At 39.6% G+C, this 17489-nt stretch overlaps 1 protein-coding gene across 3 annotated transcripts; it reads right to left on the minus strand.

Annotated features, from left to right (window-relative positions):
* Positions 1-5146: 5146 nt before the first annotated feature.
* wasa (WASP actin nucleation promoting factor a) lies at positions 5147-17389 on the minus strand. 3 transcript variants are annotated; one of them, XM_080764878.1, is made up of 10 exons: positions 17104-17389; positions 13203-13343; positions 12762-12848; positions 12464-12560; positions 11201-11239; positions 9521-9689; positions 8756-8931; positions 7443-8251; positions 6777-6888; positions 5147-5308 (listed from the first exon to the last, which is right to left on the minus strand). In XM_080764878.1, the coding sequence occupies exons 1-10, from the start codon at positions 17212-17214 to the stop codon at positions 5262-5264; spliced, it is 1788 nt and encodes a 595-aa protein (XP_080621004.1). In that variant the 5' UTR covers positions 17215-17389; the 3' UTR covers positions 5147-5261. The 3 variants fall into 3 exon arrangements, with proteins under 3 accessions (XP_080621004.1, XP_080621003.1, XP_080621005.1); XM_080764877.1 differs by having other exon boundaries at positions 11201-11242; XM_080764879.1 differs by having other exon boundaries at positions 11201-11242; positions 17111-17236.
* Positions 17390-17489: the final 100 nt, after the last annotated feature.

Genomic DNA, 17489 nt, shown 5'->3' on the forward strand with positions numbered 1-17489 from the left:
TTTTCATTTTTTCATTTTTTGTCAAATCATCAAAAATGATGAAAAACGGCGCGCTATAGTATGCCGTACGATATAGGCTATAGCCCATGGTCCAAAATTATGAGAAACGAGGCTAACTTTTTTTTCCAAAATAAAAAAAAACATGGGCTATAACCCATCGTTTTTTTCATTTTTTCATTTTTGTCAAATCATCAAAAATGATGAAAAACGGCGCGCTATAGTATGCCGTACGATATAGGCTATAGCCCATGGTCCAAAATTATGAGAAACGAGACTAACTTTTTTTTCCAAAATTTCAAAAAACATGGGCTATAACCCATCGTTTTTTTCATTTTTTCATTTTTGTCAAATCATCAAAAATGATGAAAAACGGCGCGCTATAGTATGCCGTACGATATAGGCTATAGCCCATGGTCCAAAATGATGAGAAACGAGGCTAACTTTTTTTTCCAAAATTTCAAAAAACATGGGCTATAACCCATCGTTTTTTTCATTTTTTCATTTTTGTCAAATCATCAAAAATGATGAAAAACGGCGCGCTATAGTATGCCGTACGATATAGGCTATAGCCCATGGTCCAAAATGATGAGAAACGAGGCTAACTTTTTTTCCCAAAATTTCAAAAAACATGGGCTATAACCCATCGTTTTTTTCATTTTTTCATTTTTGTCAAATCATCAAAAATGATGAAAAACGGCGCGCTATAGTATGCCGTACGATATAGGCTATAGCCCATGGTCCAAAATGATGAGAAACGAGGCTAACTTCTTTTTTTCAAAATTTCAAAAAACATGGGCTATAACCCATCGTTTTTTTCATTTTTTTCATTTTTGTCAAATCATCAAAAATGATGAAAAACGGCGCGCTATAGTATGCCGTACGATATAGGCTATAGCCCATGGTCCAAAATTATGAGAAACGAGGCTAACTTTTTTTTCCAAAATAAAAAAAAACATGGGCTATAACCCATCGTTTTTTTCATTTTTTCATTTTTGTCAAATCATCAAAAATGATGAAAAACGGCGCGCTATAGTATGCCGTACGATATAGGCTATAGCCCATGGTCCAAAATTATGAGAAACGAGACTAACTTTTTTTTCCAAAATTTCAAAAAACATGGGCTATAACCCATCGTTTTTTTCATTTTTTCATTTTTGTCAAATCATCAAAAATGATGAAAAACGGCGCGCTATAGTATGCCGTACGATATAGGCTATAGCCCATGGTCCAAAATGATGAGAAACGAGGCTAACTTTTTTTTCCAAAATTTCAAAAAACATGGGCTATAACCCATCGTTTTTTTCATTTTTTCATTTTTGTCAAATCATCAAAAATGATGAAAAACGGCGCGCTATAGTATGCCGTACGATATAGGCTATAGCCCATGGTCCAAAATGATGAGAAACGAGGCTAACTTTTTTTCCCAAAATTTCAAAAAACATGGGCTATAACCCATCGTTTTTTTCATTTTTTCATTTTTGTCAAATCATCAAAAATGATGAAAAACGGCGCGCTATAGTATGCCGTACGATATAGGCTATAGCCCATGGTCCAAAATGATGAGAAACGAGGCTAACTTCTTTTTTTCAAAATTTCAAAAAACATGGGCTATAACCCATCGTTTTTTTCATTTTTTTCATTTTTGTCAAATCATCAAAAATGATGAAAAACGGCGCGCTATAGTATGCCGTACGATATAGGCTATAGCCCATGGTCCAAAATTATGAGAAACGAGGCTAACTTTTTTTTCCAAAATTTAAAAAAACATGGGCTATAACCCATGGTTTTTTTTATTTTTGTCAAATCATCAAAAATGATGAAAAACGGCGCGCTATAGTATGCCGTACGATATAGGCTATAGCCCATGGTCCAAAATGATGAGAAACGAGGCTAACTTTTTTTTCCAAAATTTCAAAAAACATGGGCTATAACCCATCGTTTTTTTCATTTTTTCATTTTTGTCAAATCATCAAAAATGATGAAAAACGGCGCGCTATAGTATGCCGTACGATATAGGCTATAGCCCATGGTCCAAAATTATGAGAAACGAGGCTAACTTTTTTTTCCCAAAATTTCAAAAAACATGGGCTATAACCCATCGTTTTTTTCATTTTTGTCAAATCATCAAAAATGATGAAAAACGGCGCGCTATAGTATGCTGTACGATATAGGCTATAGCCCATGGTCCAAAATGATGAGAAACGAGGCTAACTTTTTTTTCCAAAATTTCAAAAAACATGGGCTATAACCCATCGTTTTTTTCATTTTTGTCAAATCATCAAAAATGATGAAAAACGGCGCGCTATAGTATGCCGTACGATATAGGCTATAGCCCATGGTCCAAAATTATGAGAAACGAGGCTAACTTTTTTTCCCCAAAATTTCAAAAAACATGGGCTATAACCCATCGTTTTTTTCATTTTTGTCAAATCATCAAAAATGATGAAAAACGGCGCGCTATAGTATGCCGTACGATATAGGCTATAGCCCATGGTCCAAAATGATGAGAAACGAGGCTAACTTTTTTTCCCAAAATTTAAAAAAACATGGGCTATAACCCATCGTTTTTTTCATTTTTGTCAAATCATCAAAAATGATGAAAAACGGCGCGCTATAGTATGCCGTACGACAGGGATACTCAAATAGATTTACCTGTGGGCCACATTACAAAAATGGCAAGGGGCCAGGGGCCAGTAGATAAAATTACGACATTAATGATACTTGATAACTTCTCTCTTTCAATTGCTTTATTTTCGCAAAATGTATCAAAGTACAATGTGCATGCACATTATTATGTTATTATAACAGCTACTCATGTTATGTGCAATAATTTGTGCAGTTATGGAAACAGCTCTTTGTGTTTATGCAAGAAAATGTAACACATTTATTTATTTACATATTGTGTGCATGCACATTGTACTTTGATACATTTTGCGAAAATAAAGCAATTGAAAGAGAGAAGTTATCAAGTATCATTAATGTCATCTACTGGCCCCTGGCCCCTTGCCATTTTTGTAATGTGGCCCACAGGTAAATCTATTTGAGTATCCCTGCCCTAATCTTTAGTGCCCCCATGTGGTTGGTTGAGGAAATATTATCTATTGCAAAAATGTAAAAACATTGGCTTGAACTTCTAGTAGGCACAAACCTTAACAAACTTTTTTTTCCAAAATTTCAAAAAACATGGGCTATAACCCATCGTTTTTTTCATTTTTTCATTTTTGTCAAATCATCAAAAATGATGAAAAACGGCGCGCTATAGTATGCCGTACGATATAGGCTATAGCCCATGGTCCAAAATGATGAGAAACGAGGCTAACTTTTTTTTCCAAAATTTCAAAAAACATGGGCTATAACCCATCGTTTTTTTCATTTTTTCATTTTTGTCAAATCATCAAAAATGATGAAAAACGGCGCGCTATAGTATGCCGTACGATATAGGCTATAGCCCATGGTCCAAAATGATGAGAAACGAGGCTAACTTTTTTTCCCAAAATTTCAAAAAACATGGGCTATAACCCATCGTTTTTTTCATTTTTTCATTTTTGTCAAATCATCAAAAATGATGAAAAACGGCGCGCTATAGTATGCCGTACGATATAGGCTATAGCCCATGGTCCAAAATTATGAGAAACGAGGCTAACTTTTTTTTCCAAAATTTCAAAAAACATGGGCTATAACCCATCATTTTTTTCATTTTTTCATTTTTGTCAAATCATCAAAAATGATGAAAAACGGCGCGCTATAGTATGCCGTACGATATAGGCTATAGCCCATGGTCCAAAATGATGAGAAACGAGGCTAACTTCTTTTTTTCAAAATTTCAAAAAACATGGGCTATAACCCATCGTTTTTTTCATTTTTTCATTTTTGTCAAATCATCAAAAATGATGAAAAACGGCGCGCTATAGTATGCCGTACGATATAGGCTATAGCCCATGGTCCAAAATTATGAGAAACGAGGCTAACTTTTTTTTCCAAAATTTAAAAAAACATGGGCTATAACCCATGGTTTTTTTCATTTTTGTCAAATCATCAAAAATGATGAAAAACGGCGCGCTATAGTATGCCGTACGATATAGGCTATAGCCCATGGTCCAAAATGATGAGAAACGAGGCTAACTTTTTTTTCCAAAATTTCAAAAAACATGGGCTATAACCCATCGTTTTTTTCATTTTTGTCAAATCATCAAAAATGATGAAAAACGGCGCGCTATAGTATGCCGTACGATATAGGCTATAGCCCATGGTCCAAAATTATGAGAAACGAGGCTAACTTTTTTTCCCCAAAATTTCAAAAAACATGGGCTATAACCCATCGTTTTTTTCATTTTTGTCAAATCATCAAAAATGATGAAAAACGGCGCGCTATAGTATGCCGTACGATATAGGCTATAGCCCATGGTCCAAAATGATGAGAAACGAGGCTAACTTTTTTTCCCAAAATTAAAAAAAACATGGGCTATAACCCATCGTTTTTTTCATTTTTGTCAAATCATCAAAAATGATGAAAAACGGCGCGCTATAGTATGCCGTACGACAGGGATACTCAAATAGATTTACCTGTGGGCCACATTACAAAAATGGCAAGGGGCCAGGGGCCAGTAGATAAAATTACGACATTAATGATACTTGATAACTTCTCTCTTTCAATTGCTTTATTTTCGCAAAATGTATCAAAGTACAATGTGCATGCACATTATTATGTTATTATAACAGCTACTCATGTTATGTGCAATAATTTGTGCAGTTATGGAAACAGCTCTTTGTGTTTATGCAAGAAAATGTAACACATTTATTTATTTACATATTGTGTGCATGCACATTGTACTTTGATACATTTTGCGAAAATAAAGCAATTGAAAGAGAGAAGTTATCAAGTATCATTAATGTCGTAATTTTATCTACTGGCCCCTGGCCCCTTGCCATTTTTGTAATGTGGCCCACAGGTAAATCTATTTGAGTATCCCTGCCCTAATCTTTAGTGCCCCCATGTGGTTGGTTGAGGAAATATTATCTATTGCAAAAATGTAAAAACATTGGCTTGAACTTCTAGTAGGCACAAACCTTAACAAATCAGCAAAAAACTACAGGTTTAGCCCTCTGGGCTTCAACCATAAACAAGTCACAATCCAGTCTGTAATGAATGAAGCTTTAATTGACAAATCCAACAGCAATTCAGTTAAATTAGCAGTTAAGAACAAATAAACAATCAATCCCAGTGTTCTGTGAAGTTTGATGAATAAAATGAAAATGAAAATTCAGTCCCATTCCTCATCAAATTCATCATCATCCTCCTCTTCATCATCTGAAAGAGAACAAGAGAACATGTTTATGTCACAACCGCTGGAGGTCTGGTCTTTACTGAGGCCAGCTGTGTCTCATCAGCTTGTGTGTATTCAGTGTTCTCTCGTTAGCCTGTGTTAATTGTTTGTTTGTTGATTGTTATTCTGTGGTTCTTTGTACTCGCCTACTGTACCTGTTCTTTGTCCTCACAACACATATGCTGTGTGCCGTGTGTGTGTGTGTGTGTGTGTGTGTGTGTGTGTGTGTGTGTGTGTGTGTGTACACAGACTTTTTTTTTTACTACAATCCATTCCACACCCTGTGGTGGAAAGTAATTACCGGTAAGTATATTTTCTCAAGTACTGTACTAAAGAAACAACATTACTTTATTTGAATATTTCCATTACTACTGACTATTTAATTTATTTCCTACCTCTTACCTTATACTTAATTAATTTGCCGGTTGAGATTAACAACATAAAATAACACATTATACATTAGAATGTATTAAAAAAAAATCTGTATATATATATATTAAACAGGACCACAACGGAAACGGCTTTCTTGTGTCTGTATCCTTTTGAATTCATTTTCAATAAAGTTTTCAATCAATCAATCAATCAATCAAATGTGGCAATGGAATTCAAGCCTTTTAATGATTTAATGAGCTGACCATAGAAGGAAAAAAATTAAATATATATATTTTTGAGGATGTCTATTAATGAAAAGACAACAAATGTGATACATTTCAGAAGCTCACATTAATAAATATCAGTTTTTCTTTGGGGAGAAAAAGATTAACTATGTAAAATCGTATAGATATCTGGGTTTCTATGTTGATGAGCTTATGAGTCTTGTCCATGGTTCCACAGTCCTCTCTGAGTCTGCAGGCAGAGCCCGAGGTGGAGTCATTGGTAAAATCAAGGTGCTTAGAGATGTTGGTTTCCGCTGTGATGTATTTCATTTACCAAGGAAAAAGAGATCACTTTGTGCTCAGATTAGAGGAGGTATTGGCACTTTACATTGAAACTGGTTGCTATGTTGAGTTGGATGAAGAAGATTGAATCTGTCAAATGTGTGATCTCAATTAAATAGAGTATCATTTTGTTTTTGGAGGGTCAGAGAAGAGCTGTTTAATAATATAAACTATGATGATATGATATAAATGGATATAAATGATGCACAACTTATCAACCGTTTATTTGAAAAATATATTTTTAAATTGACAAACTATCTAGAAAAAGCCTGGGACCTAAGGAAAATGTACAGCCAGTAAGGGATTATACGTATGTTATGTTTAGTTTAGTTTAGTTTTGTTTTCTTATGTTGAGTAGACGATCAGCATTGATGGTAACCATCGGAATCAGGACCCGAACCCGCGATACGATGCCAGGCTTACCAGCCTAGGTGCCCGGACCGCTAGGCCGGCCCAGGCCTATTTGCATGTATTTGAATGAAATGTGTTCAACTGTGATTTGGCTAATAGTTACCAGAGGAGTGGATGGCTTTACTTCTCTTCTGCATAACCATCATCAAAGCTCCAACGATGCCCGCCCCTCCCTCTGCGTTAGCTGCTGGAGGTGGTTCAGGACACTCTGACACCTAGAGGAGAGGTCAGGACACATACAACAATGTTGGCACAATGGGCTCTATGCACACATGAATTTGGGCCCTTGGCCCCCTTCCCTACTTCCTTCCTTGTGTTACCGATGATACTAATGAAGGCTCTTTTCCATTCTGGTCAAACAGTGTGAGGGTGCTGCTATTGTGTGTGTTGGCTCACTGGAAACACTCTACACTGACCCACTCAAAGTGTCCTTGAGTGGGTTCCAAATGTCCCCGTACAGGTGTGTAAATCTGAGTGTACAAATGGAACCAAATGCCATTTTACTCCATTTGTACAAAATGGTACAAATAGTTCCATTTGTACAATCTCAGAGTTATGGGGGTCCGTGAAATTTAAATGTTTGAGAACCACTGCACACTAAATGGAACAAAGCCTTAATTAGTATCATCAGTAACACCTGTGAAGGAAGTGGGGAAGCAGCCTGGAAGTAGAAAGAGTTATTCTGTGTGCATATAGCCCATTGCAATGTGACATACAGTAATATATATATATATATAGGGGGAAAAAAGAAAACAAGAGGTGTGTTTACGTTTCGGAGCTTCCTCCCGAGGCGGATCTGATCCAGCAGGCCTCCTCTCCCTCCTCCACCTTCTCCTCTATCTCCACCTCCACCCCCACCTGCAGGCTTAGGAGGAGGAGGAGGAGGCGCAGGGAAATCGTCAATCGTCGGTGGAGGGGGTGGCGGTGGGGGTGGCGGCGGCACAGGTCCGGGTGCGAACGCAAGAGGGGGAGGGGGAGGTCCGCCCCTACTGGGCGTGGATGCAGGAGGAGGAGGGGGGGGTCCGCCTCTACTGGGCGTGGATGCAGGAGGAGGAGGGGGGGGTCCGCCTCTACTGGGCGTGGATCCAGGAGGAGGAGGGGGGGGTCCGCCTCTACTGGGCGTGGATCCAGGAGGAGGAGGGGGGGGTCCGCCTCTACTGGATGTCGACCAAGGAGAAGGTCCACCTCTGCTGGGCGCTGATGGAAGAGGAGGAAGCGGTGCGGCGGCCATGGAGTGATGATGGGGAGCAGAGGGAGGCGGGGGTCGAGGAGCGGTGTGGGAAGGGCCGGGGGGCGGCGGCGGCGGGAACCGGTCGTCTGGCGGCGGGGGCATAGAGTGCGGTGGAGGTGGGGGCGGGAACCCACCCCGAGACGACGCAGCGGAGGGGGGAGGAGGAGGTAGCACCCCTCCCCGCGTGGAGGGAGGACGCGGGGAGGTCTGGCGACGATGGGGATGGCCACCCGGGAGAGGTGGCAGGGAGCCGCGTGCTATGGAGGAGGCAGAGGATGGCGATGGCGCTTGGCCAGGCAGTGGAGGGAGGGGCCCGTGTCTGGGGGGTGGACCCCGGGGCGTGGCTTCTAACAGGACAAACAGAAACAAGTTAGGAGATATTATTAGCTCACGAGGTGTGCTGAGTAGTGCATGCTTGTACAATCCGTCATTTTTATGTCCTCTTCCGTAGATGAGAGGTGTGTGACTGTTTTCCTTCATAGGCCTATTGGTATAATCAGCGCATTCTTCATTCTTTTGCCTATCCTGTAAGTTATAGAGCGTCGCAGCCCGGAAGAGAATTTACAGTTCATTAATTTCTTGTTGTTTTTCTTCATTCTAATTGTTTGTTCGGCCCAAAGAATTGTGTTTATTGTCTTGATTTGTCACCATCCGAGTAAGCCTAATGGCTGTAGTGTAAACTGAGGCTTACAGGTCTTTAAATACATACTTTTTGAAACGTCTATGGGAAAAATGAATGGGAAATTCTCTTCCGGGCCGCTCGGCGTCATGAAAGGGGGCGGGACTGCGACACTCTATTGTGTACTATAATTGCACTAATTGCAATCTACATGGTGATGCTGAAGTCTGACCTCTGCCGGCTTCTTGTTTCAGGGCGTCTATGCCTCCATACTCATTGATGATCTCTATGACCTTCTTGGAGGTCTCCTCATCATTCATCATCGCTTCGTCGATCCCGGCGCTCGACAGCACCTTCATCAGATCAGGGTCCGGGTTGTTGGGGTCCCAACCGAAGTGAGACACATGTCTGACAACAGAGAGAGAGAGAGAGAGAGAGAGAGAGAGGGAGATGAGAGTGGTGAGAAATTAGCGACAAGGGGAGATACATTAATGTTCACTCATATATAGGAGAGATCATCAGACAATGGAAATAATACAAATGGAATAAGAATATAATGATTCTTTCTCAAAAAAAATATCCCACGATTTTGTAACCCATTTTTCACCCCTGTGTCAATTATCTAATGTGATCCTGGGCTCTACACACCCTCCGCCAACCTAGTTCCCATATATGAGGGACATGGGGAGAGCAACGGACTTGAACTCATGCTTCCTTCATGCCTGAGTGTCCAAGTTGCTCCTTTACACCTGACAGGGGGAGTTTCCCTGGTTGGACGTAGCGCGTGGAAGGAACACGTTATTCCAACCAGTTCCTTTCCCCTCCATCAGACGCCCCATCTGGCCAGGGGGAGGCAGTTTAGTGACCAGGATTACTGCATGTTTTTTGTGAGGGTACCTACCCTAGGGGACACGGGGAGAACATGCAAACTCCACACAGAAAGGCCCTTTCGCCAACCCCGCCTCAAGAATATAATGATTAATGAACTTAAACGTACTGAAACCCACTGGGTCCTGAGATGTCTGCTTTTGACAGCTTGGAACCCTTTTTCTTGCTTTTCTTCTTGTCTTTCTTCATTTCTTTTTTGCTCATACGCGAAGGTACAGAATGGTGGAATGAGGTTTCTGTCTGTGGGCTCTGGATCTCCAACATGGTGACGGAAGAAGCTATCAGCAGAAAATAAATGACATTTAAATCAGCCCACCTTTACCAGCTGCAACACAAGTGCTGAACTTGCACTACTAATTTACAGTACGATAATATAATTGTGAAATGGAACATTATGCATGATAATCACTAAACTTACGTTTGGTGATAACCATTTTTGGTCCAATTTTACTCAACATTTTGAACACATGGTTTAAATTACTTTAAATTACAGTATTTATGTAAATTTAAGTAAAGAAATCTGAGTTGAGGTTGCTTGTTTATCATTAACCATAATATTACCTTTGTATGTGCGGATTGCGGAAGAGAGGTGAAGAAGAGAGTGCAAGCAAGGTGGAAAAGATGGAGAAAACTTCTGACAACAAACAAGAGGCGGAGCTTGATGTGGCAGAATAGAAGATAAGTAGGAAGATATTTTTTACAGTCTATGATGGGAACCCAATAACCCATGCATTTTTAGTTTACATTAGGAAAGACAAGGACGGACAAGATCAGGGATGACTTAAAATCCCTATCTTGCCTTACCCCTTATCGCCCATATGCCTAAACTTCTTTGCCTTTATTTCATATTTTGATAAACATTTTAAAATAGTTCAAATAGCCAATCTACAAGCTCACAACGTGTCAATAGATCGGCTAGTTACTATTTAAAAACGTTTTTTTTTTAAATAGTAAAATATGGCTAATAGGTTTAGGGATAAGGGGGTAAGGCAGCACGCAAGCCAAAGCAAGAGATTGAGATGGTTTGGACATGTGCAGAGGAGGGATGAGGGGAGATGGATGCTGAAGATACAGAAAGAGGTGGATTGTGGAGAGGTGAGAGGACATGTTGGAGTGACCGTGGAAGATGCAGAGAACAGTTGGAAACAGATGGTGATACACTGTGACATCCTTATGGGAATTATCAGAGAGAGGAATTGCTGTGCTGAATACAGAACGTTTCCCGACATTTTCTGATAGGCTACATTTATTTTACGTGTAGTGCAAGTGATATTTTGTGGTAAACCCAGGACCAAATTTTGTGACATCATAAAATTGACATTTCCACACAGTTTGCAATCGGACTAACCTCGCCACACCAGGCTTTCCAACACAATCAGACTACCGTAGGCTAATCAGCAAAGTAAGTGAATACACCTGTAGTTCAACATCAGGGCTTTTAAAATACGTAGGCTACATCATGTTGCTTTGCAGTTTTAGGAATATAGGCCGACAACCTTTTGTGGTAAACAATTTGTGTGCGTGTTTTATATGCATATTATAACAAAATAGCGTAGATTAGATTATCCGAAATAGTCCTCGAACGGCCACAAAAAAGGGAAGATAAATTGGGATGAACACGGTGAGATTCGTGCGAACCACACGCCACCAACATTTGACGAACCCCAAATGTTATGGTGCTTTTATTGAAATACGGTACATCAGATTAGATATCATCTCACATGCGTGTTCTGTACTTTTCTAGATGCTTAGTTAACGTCAGATAAATTAATCTATATTTGTGTCTTACCTTTAGTTGACGGCAGGTGTCGCTGCTTCCTCTCTGCGACTGCTATTGAATGGAAGGACAAGGTTGGTTGGATTATTACTAGCATGCATCGAAATTATTTCCACTTTTAAATACAGTTGCCAGTGGTGCAGTAACTAAGTAGAGTTACTCAAGTCTTGAACTTTTTCATGGGAGTATTTACAATTTACAGTAGCCTACTTTTACTTCTACTCTCCAACTCTCTAACATCTCAGAAGCAACATCTCAGAGGTCTAGCTACTTTTACTCCAATAACTTTAGTTACTAGTTCCTTTGTAGTTATTTATTTATTATTATACATTACCCATGTTTTGAAAATAGACGATATATCGCAATGCATTGTGAGATCTGCTGTGTGAAAATTTGTGAAATGAGACATTCTGCATAATGAGTACTTGTGGGCCTACTATAAATACATTTAGATACAAATGTATGATAGAAACAGGGGTTCCCCCCCAGTCTCTTCAGCTCTTTAGTGAACAGAAAATACATTTTCATTTTGGGATACCAATTGAATTTATGTTCCACTTACGATTTTGTCTACTCATCTTGGTATTGTTTATTCTGTATATTAGTTATCTTCTTTATTATTATGACTATATTTTGTAACAATCCTACAATCATTTCACTGGTTTGTTCCTCTTCATCAAGTTCCTCCTTGATGAATCAAGCAGGGACGTACTGTATGTGTTGTTCCCCTCAGCCCTATGTCCCCTCATCCCTAACCCAAACCCTAAAGGTCAATGTATGCTCCTTCTGAAAAAGTTCTGGAAAAAGTTCAGTTTTGAATGGGCTGTACAAACCCGTCAGAACTAGGTCAGACAGTCAGGATATCTGGGGGTGCAGTAGTGTTAAAAAAACGAAAAAACTAACAAAAAAACAGCAGAAGTTCTGAATTATGTCAATGTATAGCAAAGAAAAAGGTTTAGGCAGACGAAGGAGCATGCATGGCACTTACATGTAACCCCAAACCCTCTCTAACATTGATGGTGACAAACATGTCTTTTTCTAAAGTCTCAATTATCAAAAACAAAATGAGATCCACCATGGAACAAATCAGAAGTAATCTGACATGCATGTCTTTATAAAGTAACTTGTTAAAGGAACTGGAATTGCGATATTTGGGCTTATTGATCAGTAGTGTGGTGTGAATATCAGAGGAAAGAAAACATGCTGGCCAAAGTAATGATATGGTAGACATAAACCTTAAAGATGCTGATGTAAAGTCCATAAGGATATACTGACCGTGGCGATTAACTCTAAGGTTTATCTTCTCTTCTACAACATTTTGAAAATGTTGACCTTCTTGCGGATCTGCAAAGTTCAGGCCCACTTGACAGTCCTGCATGGTGTTGGAGTCAACAATATCATACACATACTCATTTTATGATAAACACACAATAGATGGAATACTATTTGTTGCATAGAGATTCTGCATGCTACAGTAGATGCCATCAATATGCAGGACAGAATGACATAACCAGGCCATAAGGTTTTTGTTAACAAAACACTGTAAAGGACGGTAGAGAGGGTGTTTGCTTACGTCTGCTGCAAATGTGTGAAAGTATGTGTGGGGACAGTCATAGGTGATTTCGTTATAGAGTTCCTGTTCCCATAGCTGTTTTCCTGCCTGGGGAAAAAAGAGGATTTCAACAACAACCATCTGTATGCCATCCTTACTACCTGCTTACTTTATTATTTACTATAATAATAATTATTAATAATATAAATAGTTTTGTTGACTTCTAGCTGTATACTTTTTTCTTTACCTGCAATTTCATTGCTGAGCCATGACAACTGAATTTCCCCTGTGGGATCAATAAAGGTCAGTCAGTCAGTCAGTCAGTGAGTCAGTCCTTCTGTCTGCCCATCTGTCCGTCCATCCCTCTGTCGTTGTTCTCTATAAGATTGGCATTGGGTGTAACTAACAGCAGAGTTTTCTTTCATGGTCAGAGTTGAGGGACAGTCGTGGTGTGCTTAATACCTTCACGTCAAACATTCGTATGAAGTAGGAGCGCTGATGGTTGTCCTTGACGAAACATGCCACTGCGGTGTGTTGGAGACTCCAACAGGACGGACTGTGAGGCAACGCCATGTACAGCTGCACCACTGATGTGGCTAGAGACTACACACACACACACACACACACACACACACACACACACTTGTGAGGTGAGGATATCAGCATTTTAGGACATATAATTTATGAATGGCAACTGACTGTCTGACTGACTGTAATAATTTCTCCTGAACTTTATTCAGGATATTGCGGGGCGCTAGAAATGACGTAATGTGGAAGCCAAGTCTATGCATTTTTCATGTTTAGAAGAAAAAAAATCACCCCCATGTAAAGTGAGGGGAACACTTATCATCGTCCTTATTAGACGCCCGAACCACCTAAAGAAGCAGCGGGTCTACTCTGAGTCTCTCTCGCGAAACTGAACTTCTCACCCTGGGCCCTATCTTGCGCCACCCTTATCCCTAAACATATTAGCCATTTTTTACTATTTAGATTTTTTTTTTAATAGTTCAACTAGCCGATCTACATCGACACGTTGTGAGCTTGTAGATCGGCTATTGTTTGCTATGTTGCAGACCATGTTCCAGCCATAATTAATTTCACTTGTAAGTATATATTGTATACCGGTAATACAAAAAAATCACACCCGTGTTAAGTGAGGGGTGCTCTTATCATCATACATCATCTTACATCATCTCATTCTGGCCAATCACAAGTTGCGTCCTCACTTTTGTCATTATTTCAAGCAAAAGTATCCCTAAACTACTTTAGCTTTTTGTTTTTTATTACTATTTTGACAATCATTTTTGAATAATTCTAGCCGATCTACTTTGTTGTGAGCTTGTAGATTGGCTATTTTAACTATTAAAAAATGTTGCCGTTATTTAAAAACAAAAGCCGTTTCCCGCGACGCGGCTCGCAATGCACCCGGCGCCCGAAGTATAAGAGTATAGGAGCTTACTCTGCCCCTTAATGGTATTTTGGTCCAGCATCACCCGCTATCTTTTTTGCAGACACTGGTATTTGCGCCTAGAGGTGTGGTCATGGGCATGCTGGCACGCTTCCCCTAAATTGCTATTTTGTTCACACACATTTGGGAAGGCGCATAGTGGATTTGAAAAGCACCCGTAAACCGTATGCCAAATTAGTTTGGTAAAGAGCGGCGCGCACTGCGCACCTGCATCTCTTTGTAATTTTCCTATAATCAGCAGAAGTGAGTGCCTGCCACTTCCTTGTGTGCATTGTGTTTATATAATTGTATAGTCAAAGAAGTTATTTGTGCCAGGCATTGTGCGGCGTGTGTGATTCCATTTGGTTTAGTTCATCACCAGTGCAGCAAATGGCCTCCGATTTACCGAACTTTCCTTTTCACTTGATACCGTTTCGTAGAGATGGCGTAACACTCTTCCATGGGCTATAGAGTAGACCGTAAGGCTATGAAGCAATATAGCACTAGGCATAACGGGCTAAGGGATAAGGGATCTCTTAAAGGAAATGGCATATGTGGCACGGTGATTGGTTTAATTATTGTAACACCCAAACCACACCTATGCATAATATAACGGGTAACGGAGGTGTTTTAGGGATTTAGACAGGTAACCAAAATACCAACTTTAGTGGGGGAACACCTCTTCCCCACTGCTAAATCCCAAAACAGTGTATTTAGAAAGATCAAACGAAAATGGAGCCCCTAGTGTCTATTTTACGTCATGATGATGTACGCCCCTACACTTAACACGGGTGTGATATTCTTTACACAAACACTCAAAACTAGTCGTAGGTGGCGGTAGAAAATCAATGTTTGTGTTTACACAAACCCTGAAAGCTGGACATGGAGCCCTCAAAAATATGTGTAATAACAATATTTGAATTACCGCATTATGCATATTCATCATGTACAATACTGGCATTTAGTTTATTTAATGTAGTTTAATCAAATAAATAAAAGAAAGCATTGCTAACGATTTGTATCAGGGTCACCAGAGTCATTTAAAATGGGGGTGTATCATCACGCAAGTCAATTTGTGAGTGTCATGGTGAGAATTCAATTTGTGTGAAGTCAGGGGCCCCCACTGTATTTATCGACCATATCATGATTGATACTTATGTCGTCATTTACTACAAACATTAAAGTCCATAGACTTGGCTGGAAAACAATTTACATCATAAGTGCTCTAAAGTGAAGTCTAAATAAACAGTCCATAGACTTGCTCCACAAACTATTTACGTCATAAGCTCTCTAAACAAATCCCATAGACGTGGCTGCCATATGACTCTTCAAAAGCATGTATTGGGGGGGCTAGAGCCCCTACAAAACTGTTTGGCGTTGTTACAAAGGATAGGACATCTTGCATGAGATCTTCACCTAATCCGGCATAACGCCAGTGTGATGTCCCAGCATGACATCACATCTTCATTTACCGTAAATGCATAGTGAAACAACCAGAGATACAAGAACAGAAGCAATGGAGAAGCTAAATAAGATCACCCATGTATATCTTAACACATTCACTTTTACTGAGAAACTGCTGCCTTTAGAAAGATCTTGAAACTTAATACAGTCAGTCATTCCTCCAGCTAGAGAATAATCTCAAACTAGTATCTACGGTAGTATTTACAGCACTATCATTATGTTTTAAGGATTTAAGTGACAATTCACAACCCAAACCAGTGCCCTAAGCACATTGTTCACTATAGGGTGTTAAAACATGCATAATGATTTGCAGAATCAGAAACAGAATTAAGGTATATATTTTATGTTTTAATTATAATTAGTTTAAGATCACTTGGCAGCTTTTAGGAAGGCCACTCGATAAGCCCTTCTGGGTTTTTTGGCCTTTGATTTTGATTTATTTATTTTCATACAAACGTATTTTATCCCTTTGATTTTACCTTATTTTTTTTTTATGTACACGTGTGCTAATAAACTAAACTACACTAATATAAACTAAGGTATGTGTTTGCCTTAAACTCAACAACGTCAAGGCAGTAAACAGGAAGGCAAGTTCTGCTGAAATGTGTGTGCTCAACGACAGGCTAATTCTCACTAGAGGAAGAATTGTTTAACCACTGTTTCCTGCCAGAGCTGCCTGCCTGCTATTTTGATGACCTAATATTAGCACCCAGCCACCCAAGAATAAACAGATATACTTTTATATGCAGCAAAGGTATTGCAGTACTATGTCCAAAGCATAATACTACTATACTACTACCACTACTAATATTAATAATAAAACCCAGTATTTCACTGCAACAGGAGTGTGCATGTAATTGAGGATCAAAACTACAATATGTAGTACAGAAGGAAAGCTCACTCTCACCTTTCGGCCTACTCATGGGAATTGTAGAGATTAGTTTCACCACCAACCAGAAGAGCAAAGATTTGAGGCAGGCAGGTGAAAATATTCAAATACTGTATAGTGTATACTCTACATACAAGTTATAACCTACAGTACCTGTAAAGGTTATACAATTCTGAGTTGTTAAACAATTTGGTTTGTAATGGAAAAAATAAATGAATAGAATTGTTTTGTGTCTATTCATTGATATTTCGAATATGACAAACTGTAAAAACACACTGCTTGATTAATTGACTAATCAGAAAAGTAATTGGTATACCGCCTGGATGTCATTTTCACAAATTAGACCAGGGGTTCTCAAAGGTAGTCCATGGACCCTTTTGGTTCCTTGAGGAGGTTCCAAATGGACTGTTAGAGGTCTGAAACTCAGAGATTAAAACGTTTGAGAACCACTGATTTAGATACGTATTAGTCTGCAGACAACATCAAGGACGGATCAGTATACAGCATCCTGCAGTACAGTATAGCTCACGTTACATCCTCTCCTCCCACTCTCCAGAACTTACAGCACACCTTCTGCCTAGAAGGTCCAGCACCGTGTCGTTCTCCTGTGAGCTCAGCAGGGCGCTGGTGGCGCTGGTGACGCTGTCATCCTTAGCTTTGGCTCGCCGGTTCATAGTTCTCTTAAAACGTTGTCCCTCACCTCAGCGGTAGTCTTGAAAGAGGGCTCGGGGAGCAGACAGCCAGAGCATCTGTCCTCTCTTAAGTTCTGGGTGTCGTTTGTCTTCAGTGCTCAGCCTGTGTTGCACACAGCGGCAGGAAGCAGGAAATGGACACAACCGCATTATTCAACACCCTACTTTTCTTCTCTTCTTTTGTGAAGTGATACTTCCAGTTTCTAGTTCAGCTGCTTTTATAATTGGCTGTCAGTTGTTGTTGTTCTTCCTCTTTT

The sequence above is a fragment of the Protomyctophum bolini genome (genome assembly GCF_963924005.1).
Source record: "Protomyctophum bolini genome assembly, chromosome: 5".
Lineage (NCBI taxonomy): Eukaryota > Metazoa > Chordata > Actinopteri > Myctophiformes > Myctophidae > Protomyctophum > Protomyctophum bolini.

Coding starts and splice junctions, on each gene's coding strand:
- wasa (XM_080764877.1), bottom strand. CDS start 17,214: ATGAACCGGCGAGCCAAAGCTAAGGATGACAGCGTCACCAGCGCCACC. Junction 8,252..8,755: donor GAAACAAGAAGCCGGCAGAG/GTCAGACTTCAG, acceptor TTGTCCTGTTAG/AAGCCACGCCCCGGGGTCCA. Junction 6,889..7,442: donor TCGGGAGGAAGCTCCGAAAC/GTAAACACACCT, acceptor CCTCTCCTCTAG/GTGTCAGAGTGTCCTGAACC.